The sequence below is a fragment of the Strongylocentrotus purpuratus genome, unplaced genomic scaffold (assembly GCF_000002235.5).
Source record: "Strongylocentrotus purpuratus isolate Spur 01 unplaced genomic scaffold, Spur_5.0 spur5_contig_721, whole genome shotgun sequence".
In the NCBI taxonomy this organism is placed as follows: Eukaryota; Metazoa; Echinodermata; class Echinoidea; order Camarodonta; family Strongylocentrotidae; genus Strongylocentrotus; species Strongylocentrotus purpuratus.
Genome location: NW_022145416.1, coordinates 1 through 10,788, shown reverse-complemented (window position 1 = coordinate 10,788; position 10,788 = coordinate 1). Strand labels below are relative to the sequence as shown.

Here is a 10,788-nt window from a genome sequence, read left to right as displayed (position 1 = left end):
TTTAAAAATTATTTCGTTGAAAATAAAACATGACAAAAAATAAAAAGCCCCGCTTCCTCCTTTTTTTTCAAACACCCGGACGAGAAACATGGTTTTTTTTTATTCGGCCTAAGGAGCCAGCCGACAGGTTGCTTGTATGAGGCTGCATCCAACATGTCCAAAGGCCAAAAAAAAAGTCTCCGGTTTCTGGTATGCGCACGCGTCGCCTTTGCTATGCATGCACGTTGGCAAAATGAAACAGTTTTTTTTCAATGAAAAATGATGTCTCAAAACCGCCAAACTCACTGGTTTGACTGGAATCATGCTGCTGCACAATTTTAACGTGTTTTTAGATTGGGTTATGGTCGAGAATAAGCTTTATGTGGCCTCTCTGGACTCCCATATATTTGCACTAAGTTTAGTCGGGCACCATTTGCAGTCATCAGCCGACATTTGAAGCAAAAAAATATCACGTAAAAAAAAAACAAAGCCGCGTCGCCGCACCACTTTTTGGGCAAGCTCCATACAGAAAACCAGAGACTTTTTTGGCCTAAAGGCGAGTTCGCAGAAATAGGAGCGCGTAGCTTTAGGAGGTCTGACGATACCTCCATGGTTCGATTGAATGCAGTCGCACAACCGGTATTCAGACAACAACTCAACCGTGTGTTGTTTTTGTGTTTATTTCTGGTAGGCCTACCAGCATTTGAGTTTTTGACCAGTTGAACGAAGTTTGAGACAACTTGAAGTATGCATTAATTATGATTACCTTTTGTCGAATTTTGATCTTCTGGTACAGATTTATTTCGTTGCACCCCCTAAAATGTTGAGGATATGTTTTGACTTACTCGCATTCACTTTGCGTTGGACAACACACATGCATTGCAAACGTTAGGCCTACCTGCGTCAATTATGGTGACTCGTATAGTCCGGGTAACTAGGACTCTACAGATCGCTTTTGTGACATTTGGACATGGTGCTATCGCCCAACCATGTCCAAATCAGCACCATGTCCAAATGTTAAAAAGCGATACGTAGAGTCCTAGTACTCGGACTAGGTGGACTCGAGGATATTTGCCTCGACTTGATGCAATTCAATCTATGATTGCCACTAGCTGGAGTTACCTCAGCCCTAAATTTAGCATTGGGTTGTCATTTTGACAACCCAATGATAAAATTTAGGGCTGAGGTAACTCCAGCTAGATTGCCACTAGTCCCACTAACTGGGGCACTAGAACTCCTTTTTGACATTTGGGATGTTAGTCTGTCGTACTAGCGTCCCACCATGGAAGTATTGCCAATGTTGCAATTTCAAAGTTCACCACAAAAATCACGCAAAATACTTCACAAAAAATACCTTTGAAAGCACCTACATGTACTGGCATCTCCACATGTCAAAGACGAAGTAATGGGGCTTCAATGATACTCACAATTATTTTTTGGGTTGAAATCCGTGAAATTGAACCACTATAGCACAGACATCATACAGCGATCATTCAATAACGTTATGGCTGTGATCAAACTAACGCATTGTCTATGGTAGTATGGACGTACACCATATACATGTACATACAAACACGTACGTGAAGCAGGGGCCGGGACATGACCGTGACTGCATGACCTGTGTCAAAAAAAAACAACTCCGCATGTAGATCGGGGGATGCACCAACGACTGTACTCTTGTACCACACTTGTCATGAAACAGTTTTATCTGTTCTTTTTTTCTACAGACACAGATGCTTGGCTTGCAGAAATATCTGAACGCTGATGTTCATCAGAAGATTCCAGTTAGAATTGTGAACGCCTACACAAGGCGATGAACAGCCTTCCAGAAACATGATCGGCAGCCAACATCTGCCGTTTCATTTGTAAACAGTTTCTGTGCTGACGAGTGGAAGCAAAACTTTGAAGTTGGAAGATTTTGTAGATCTGAAGGAGTATCGAGATTGCACTTGTACATGGCACACGTACACGGATGACTTGTGAAGACTCAATCTGGAAAATATGCAAATTTAAAGTATTTGATGTTATAGCACTGTTCAACTTGGCAAATTTCTTTTGAAAGAGCACATTTTGCTTTAAATGGTAAAAAGGTTGTTACGAGGAGGACATTCGAAATGGCTATTGGGCGAGGTTTGTACAAATATGTGGCCACCGAGCATGTACTGATTGTGTACATGTTGGCCTATAGCCCCATCATCCCCACCCAGACGCAATACATTGAGAAGCGAATCATAGAGCAGCTGGGAGTCGTCAACTTCACCAGTCCAAGTGTGACGCCAACAAGTCCAGTCCTGAGTATAGACTCGGGAGAAGGTACAGCAGGAGTCCAGCGTATGGTCCCTGTACCTCACCGCAACCTTGCCCTCGCTGTGATATTCTCGGCAAACATCTGGGGGGCGCTTGAGCGACAAGTCGGCCGCCATGTCGCGCTCGTCATGCCCTGCGTTGGCCTTGCTGCGAACAGCGCCGTCAACCTGCTTGTCGTTTACTTCCATCTTCCTTGTACGTTCTGATCTTTGGCAGCCTTGCGCAAGGGATCGGCGGCGACATCACGACCTTCATCGTTGGCTGTGCAGGGTACAACTCGGACGTGACGATGCCGGAGAGTCGGGAGCGTACTATCCGCTTCATCCTGATCGACGTCTTTTACTGCTTTGCGGGGAGCATATGCCAGTTTTCGCTGGGGTTCATCATCAGAACATTCGGCTTCGAGGCACCCCTACCTGTCTGTCATCGGTTTCGTCGTGATCACGGCAGGCTTCATAATCTGTCTTTTGCCGGACCGACGCGTGGCCGACACCGTACTTTCGTCAACTCCAGCGAGGAAGAAGTCCCCTCGAATCCACTGAACATCGTTAAGAACGTCCGTCGCGTGTTCACGCAGGACAAACTCCGTGGTTGGCTCCTGGCCGGTTTCAACTATATCATTTTCTCCAACATACTGGTTTCTGTGGCGTGGGTGGCTATCAGTGTGCTGTACAATACAGGGGAAGCCGTTTTGTATGGATCCGCTGTATGAGGGATACTACCAAGGCACTATGAACGGTATTTATGGGATAGGTATGTGAACTACGGGTTTGCAATATTTGAGTTGCTGTTGTTTTTTTTGGAAAAACAACAATAGGTCTCGTTCAAATGACGTCATTTCCTACAGACCATCCACGTGTATCCGCATTTTGAGCGTCAACTTGCACAACGCGCATCGACTGCGTCGTATTTTGAACAAATTTCGAGCAACAAGTGCATGTGTTTGGAACATTTTCAACACTGCGCAATGCGTGCTTGATTGCGTAAAATACGCAGTTGCAGTTCTCCTACAGAGATGGCCGTCATGAACGAGCCCTATTATTACAAGCGTGGCAAGAACTTTTGCCGTACACATGTAGCTAACCAGTCAAAATATCACGATTTGTAGCACCTTCTACTGTGTAACATGTTGCTATAAAGCCAGAAGGTGGCAAAGGCTAGCCATCGGTTGCTATTAACATGTAAACAATTAACAATTGTGGGCTGCTGTGATGTGGGATAAGACGTTTGAAGACCCGTGGGGGGGGGGGGGGAATTAGGACTATGAAATACGGACTCAGTGGTAGTATTGCGCATGCCTATGTGTGCATGTGAACGTTCAACCATCAAAACGGTAACAAAAAGGCACCGGATTTCAAAGGAGTCACAGTTTCATGTGTGACACTGGAAAAGTGTTAAAGACCAGCCAGCTGGTCTTAATCAGCCATTTAAAACTGGTCACGTGACGGGCTCTCGACCAATAGGAAGGGTAAACTGTCTGGGTATTTATGACTAAGAGTTCAAAACATAGATGAATAAAGCTTGCACCCATTTCAAACTGGCTTCCAAGAGCAGCGGCGAAATAAAAGAAGTGTAACAGGTCGACCAAAGGGATTTTTGGTTTCATACTTTATTAAACGTTGTGTAGTTCTCCATTGACTAGCAACAGCCACTTGTTTACATTATGTCACCGCAAACTGTTCAATTCAGTTTTGTCCCAAGTGATTGTAAAAAAAAAAAAAAACTCAGGTGGGACTCGAACCACGACCTCCTGCGTACTTGTGCAGACGTCTTACGACTCGACCACCAAGCTTGCTGGGGCTTGGCTGGGTGGTTCCAATCCGGTTTGAGTCCCACCTGAGTATACAGTGTTTAAAAACAATACATTGTGAAGGGCGAAACCCAAAATTAAATGTTCATCATTCCGACTCAAATTCCATTTTACGAAACTGTTTCAAAACTGCGAAATTCTCAACTTTTTTATTCAAATCTTGGGAATAATTTGGACTGCAAGTCCAAACAGGTTGATTGACCACATCGGTCGATTGATATTTTTAATTAAATTTATGGGGTTTTTTATTGTCTTTTTTATTGTTTCAGTTTTTTAGGTGTATTGTCGGAGGAACTGTAGTCTGCAAGTATCTGTCCAAATTTTGGGCGATGCATCTTGCCTCTCTCACCATTGTCGCCTCCCTGGTGATCACGGCCGTCGCCCAGAATTACTTGACGCTGTACTTGGGTAGGTTTTACTATTTTATATCAGGGGTGTGGGTGACCACTGATAAAAATAGCTGAAAACAGCTGCAAAAAGGTTTAAAACAGCTGAACTTTGGAAATCTCCTACTTTTGTACACAGCAAGTGAGGGAAAAAAGCTGAAAAAAGGCTGAAATCCAAAAAAAAAAAAAAAACCGCTGAAATCAGCTTTTAAAGCTGAGATTTCACACCCTGTTATATGGAAGATTTTTTGCATTGGGTAGATTCAAACATTCTTGCCGGGGGGTCGGATGGCCGGTTGGAATCTGGGCCCAATTTCTTGGCTTGCTTACAGTTAGCGAAAACAATCCCTGCTTACTATAGCAGAAAATTCTTTGTTTACGGTAAGCGTATTTCACGTGATGGGAGGAATTTTGGCTTCTGCACATCCGTACAACCCGTAACTAAGGATTCTGTGCTTACAGGATTAGCACAGTTGTATTCTGCTAGCGCGGTTAGCGCAAAATGGTGATCGAAAGTGCGGAATTCTGTGGTTAGCGGAGCTATGAAATTGGGCCCTGACGAAGCAGCTGCTACGCAGTCACTTGCTAAATCTGCTACACAACTGTTAAAAACTGGCAAGCGGCGTAGCTGGGGTTCAGTTAAACTTTTTCTGGAGGTGGTATTTGTTCTGGCATCTGCATAAGTGTAGCTTCAGGGAAGTGGTAACTTAAGTTGAACCAGATAACCCAACCGCAGAAAAAAAGAACACGATGGCCAAAGGTCAGAGCTTCGGTTTCCATTTAGTCTTTATTCCACGGTGAACTGTCATGAAAAATAAGCAATGACAAAATTAAGTATGTCGTACAAATCAAACTCTAAAATCATGAAAGTGACCTTAGTAAGAGCAGGTGTAGTCTAAAATGAACTTATAAACGAGTCTACAGTGGTTTTCTCAAAAACCTTAAATAAAGGGATGGCTCCTGGGTATGAGTGTACGGAGACCGTAGAGCTGTATGACCGAGCCGGCCACAGAAGCTAAATACAGGGATCGCTCCTACTCGAAATATTTGGCGTGGAAACGCCTGCGGCTTTAAATTTCTCAAACGAGGGTTTATAATCTACCCAGAAAACGACTATAGAAATACTTAGAATAGAACTGGGATCTAAAATCCAACTAGAACTACTTTAAAACCGTTAAAACTAGGGCTGGCCGTGGGTGACGAAATGGTTCTTCTAAAATGTGCTTTCCTCGCCTCGAGTCAGTGGCCAAGATTGAGTGCGCCCTCTCGTGTTGAGAAAAGGTAGGCGCCAGAGGCCGCTACAGTATTCATTTTAATTTCTTTTTCGGACAATACTGATGTGGGGCGTGCAAGCACTGGTGGGGGAACCCCTATGCCACTGGGAGCAAGAGGGGTCAAAGGCCTGGAGCGGGGGACTGAGCGCACCTTACCCTGTCTACGCCTTTTTCCAATTCAACTCCAATCTTACTTCAACAGATTCTTTTGATTCATTTATTTTTTTTAGGTTTGCAGCCGGATTTTTACGTTTCTGACGACCCGCTGTGCAGGACAAGCATGGCCAACCTGGTGGGCCCTAATCAACAAGGTTAGTTCCTCACAATCTGTGTTTGCATTGAAGACTCTTCTTTTCGGGGCAATTTTATTGAGACGATAGTGGAAATTCTAATGGTTAAGTCTTAGTAGTGTCCCCACTTGGAATTTTGAATCAGGAAAGAGTGTGGTTACAGTAAGATTGTGGTTGAAGTAGATAAGCAAGGAAAATATTGTTTTCTGAATTGGTTAATTTGTCTACATCTCAAAATGGAACCTGCAAGGGATGGCTCCTGCAGGGAATGGCACCTGCAGGGGACGGCACCTGCAGGGGGGATGGCACTGCACCTGCAGGGGGATGGCACCTGAAGGGGGGGAATGACACCTGCAGGGAATGGCACTTGCAGAGGGATGGAACTTGCAAGGCATCTGCAGAAAAAGACGGCAGCAATGACCTACTTTTCATCAATAGACCGTTTCATTAGGCCGTCCCCATTGGTCTTCTGAGCAGCTGCACATGTGTCTCTCAATGTAAAATCTTTATGTTGCAGCCGCATGTGATGTACATGCGTGCAGGCAAGATGGACATTTGTCCAAGCCTGTGGACCTTAACCCTCCTTTTGTTTGATCAGTCACAGACAGTCAAAAATCCAATCCTGTTCCCTGTCATGCCGTTAGTTTGCACAGGCAAGTCACCAACAGTCGGACCATATTTCTTGTAGGCACTGTGACAGTCAAATGCCTTCAATAGACAAAAGCAGGTGAATGGTAGGCACAGCTGCCTTATCAATCTCCTACAGTCAAAGCATAGCTATATCGGGTTTCATAACAATCACAGCCAGTGAATCCTGCTTTATGAAGGCAGGAGCATTCAACTGTAACAACAGTCACTTGATTTATTTTTCATTGCTGGGCTGGCCTCCTTGAAATTGCCAGGCAGAGAGGGAGGGTTAATCTTGGCTACAATAAGCCTCAGTACCAATGACGTCACACTTGTTTACATGTGTGCTTTCCTATGGTGCTCAGTGGACCGTGGGCCTCCATGGTTCCATAGGAAAGTGCACATGTAAATAAAGTGTGATGTCATTAGTACAGAGGCTTATTAGTCAAAGTGTCATGAGGCAGAGGCTGATGTATTGGTCTTTCGCCATTCGCACAGTTTTCATGGTCAATTTCGTGTGTGTACCCGATTTCACGAAAATCATCGTAACTTACGATGCATCGCAGCGCTGCGACGCATCGTTTCCCTACGATGCGTTGCAGCTGCGACGCGTCTTGCGATCCATTTCACAAAAACAAGTCGTAAGTGCGACGCATCGTATGTGTATTTATAGCACAACTCGGTGACTGTTTTATGTATGAAGTCAGCGTTCAGTAAATAGTCGTCTGGTATTCAAACAAAGAGTCGTAAGATCTCCGCGCGAAATTGGTTAAAAAACGTAGGACAAAATGGCGGCCGTGCGATGCAATTTTAAAGGAGAACGAGCTCTCAGTGGACTGTGTAGCTACTTTGAAATTTCAACTGCAATATTCTAGGCTAATTCATAATTATTCAATGAATTTTCTATTTACAACTTCACACACAGGCCTCGGTATTATAATCTCGTTTATGTAATGCTTATATGGCACAAAACTGGCTAAAAACGGAATCTTCTTATTTTGCGACGACCACTAGACACGTCGCAACTTGCGACGTGTTTTAAGCCGTTGTCAACGAACTTAAGAAGCGTTCAACTCAATGCAACTTTCGTGAAATGGATTATATACGACGCGTCGTGAGTTGCGACGTGTTACACGTAGTAACTCGAGTTGCGACGCATCGCAGCGCTTCGTGAAATCAGGTGCCGATCGAAGAGTAACCATCTCCATATCTTAAAACTTTTCACTTCCTTGTTCCTTTCCATAGGGGTTGTTTTTGCCTTCAGCGGTTGCCTAATGAGCCTGGCTGGTTTCCTGTCTCCCATCATCTTCAATGCCATCTACAGCAGCACTCTGCATTTCATGACTGGATTCGTCTACCTGACCATGGCGCTGCTAGTCCTGATTTCATGGGGTGCATTGTGTGAGTTTTTTTTTGGGGGGGGGGGGGAGGGGAGAGTGACTTATGACTACAGAAATAAAAACGTTCAAAAAATTGGGCCACCAGTATCAAATGATCGAAAAGAGCAATGCTCAAAGCGATTTTTGGCGAGGTATACACATCTAGAATTGGAAAATGTGTGAAGCTTTGTGGTGTGAGCGGTGGCAGTGTTTTGGGGTGTTATTGCTTAAAAAAATTTTTTTCAAAATGGCCGCCGAGCTGTTGCAAAAAAGTTATAAGTATAAAAAAGGAAGAGGAACAACAGAAAATCTTTGATTTACACCATAAACAAATGTGGGTGTTCCCGTGTGTGTGGTGCAAAGATCTGTTACACGGTACCCTCTGGAGACGTGCACAATAGGGAACAAAAGATTGTATACGTCTCCACAGGGCAGTTTCTATAGGTGAATACGTGTCCACAAGGTTATCACGAAATAGATATATGGATTTTACTCAAAAACTTGGGATTTCCAAGGTGTGTTGATCCGTCGCAAATTGAAGTATTTTATGTGAGGGATAAGTCCGAATTTCAGCCCAGGGAATTAGTTCTGGTTAAAATAGGAGCATTTTGAAAGTACACTTTCAAACTCGAAAACTTTAGTACACAAGAACAAAGGAATGACGACACAAGGATATAAATTTCAGTATATAGTCGTGTTCCCTAACGTGGCGCACTTCGAAGCTTACCCGACTTTCCTCGTGTAGTGTTGCCAAACCTCTTTGTGACAAACCTCAAATTTATGCAGTAAAATACTAGTACTTTTACCTTATTAATGCTGCTATTTAACATCTGTGAACAATTTGGGTTTCATAAAATGTAATCCGAAATTCAAAAACGGTGGCGTCCAGAAATTGGGCACAAATTGGCGGAGTGTCCCTAACATGGCGCACTTGAATAAATCTCGGAAAATTCCAAATTAATATTAAGAATTTCTGTAAACTTGACAAATTCTGATAAATAATTATTATCTCTACTTACATACCCAGCCAGATTTTGTCAGAAAATTATTTTCTTATTTTTCAGGGGCATTTCAAAGGGTTCACTTTGCACTTGAAAATAAAATCGGAAAATCACGCCAAAAATAAATTTTTCTTCTAACTTTGTTACGGGTAAATAAAATCGCGATTTATGAACAGGAGTGTTTAGAAACCCGCTAGCCAAATGCTAGTCAAAACAGCGGCAGGCTAAGTCACATTATCCTAAACTAGCCCGGCTGGTGGGTCAAACAAATTATTTGAAGTTTCGGAAGTGAGAGGTAATTCTTGGCACGATATTCTCTTTCATGTCATACGATTGTTCAGTTTCCATAAAATTCCGAGGGTAATTTTCTGAAGAAATCAATGTACCAAAACTAATTTCAAAAGCCTTACTTTTACACGTTAATATTTCCTGTTTGAGGGTGTCTGAAGTGCGCCACCAGGGTTCAACTTTCAGGCTTTATTATAGGCAAATACACGTTTTCATGCATGCACATTGTTGTTTTTTGAGACACTCCATAAAAGAAAAAATGCATGTGCAGTTGAAATAACGAACTGGTTTATTGAGAGGACTGTATTTTGTCTAAAGATTGTAACAATCTGTAACTGACCAAAGACTTGCAAATAAAAAAAATAATAATAATAATTCCTTGCTCTTTAGGAATGGACATAACACATTCAGACAATTAGAGGTTTATAGTGTCAGGTACATGCACTTTAAATATAATGCAGATTTTGTTAAAGGGAATGAACATCATTGGCTTTTGCTGTTATTTTTTATAATGAACTATTTGAGGGGTTAGTATAATAGATCTAATATTGTTACACTGACATGTTTGAAGTTTTGTGTTCGAAAATGCTGGAAAAGCCCAAGAAAACAGAAACGTTCAAGTAGTCTGGTTCCCTGACTCCACTAAAAATGAAATGGATCAAATATAGATGCCGGAAAATTGTTAGGTCAGGGAACCAGTCTCGCTGGCCTGCACCCGTTTATGAACATGTAAACCAATAGCGAACAACATTTTGACTGAACAAAATGGTAAATTCGGAAGCAGTAGTTGGAAAATAGTTAGCTTTTCCAGCGGTGGTCGGCCGACCACCGTTGGAAATTTTATACAAAAATACCATTTTCTTGAAAATGACTTCACACCAGGTGCCATAATTTTACAGGATGCTTTAGACTGTCATTAACAACATCTAGTGAGGTATTTTGTAAACAACTTGGTAGTTTTATTTGTCGATGTTTGCAAATGTTGTATATTCCCTTTTATTAAGCACAAAATCGTTTGGTTTGTTTTTTAGGTTACTTCATATTTTTGAACCCAAACGTTCAAAACTGCTACGTCGCAATAGATGGCCAAGGAAGTGTGTGTGGAATTGTTTCCTACCAAGAGTGTAATAACAAGTGTTGTATAACATGTAAATGGTCAGTTAAAAAGGTTGTGCCAACCACCGAAAACTGAACAGTATATTGGAATATTTGGGAAAAAAATGCAGGTGGTCTCAATACGAGGGAGAAGATAGTCTGTTATGTTAGTTTTAGGTATAAGTTGCATGGTCCAAATCTTTCAAAATTCAGCTAGTTGACTACTTTGTAAAAAAAATTAAATTGATACGTATATAGGCCTACAGTGGAAGGCTGCTATAACGAACATGTGGATCCACAGAAATTGTTCATAGTAGCAATCGTTCGGTATAGCAATTTTTCAAGCTGCCGG

General features: G+C 42.5%; 1 protein-coding gene across 1 annotated transcript; it reads left to right on the top strand.

The window, feature by feature from the left end:
- Window positions 1–2,093: 2,093 nt before the first annotated feature.
- Window positions 2,094–8,074, top strand: LOC115929505 (proton-coupled folate transporter-like; the record flags this gene model as incomplete). Its single annotated transcript, XM_030998598.1, has 5 exons — window positions 2,094–2,455; window positions 2,503–2,979; window positions 4,374–4,504; window positions 5,987–6,067; window positions 7,919–8,074. Coding segments are annotated over exons 1-5 (1,207 nt in total), but the record flags the coding sequence as incomplete, so codon positions are not given.
- Window positions 8,075–10,788: the final 2,714 nt, after the last annotated feature.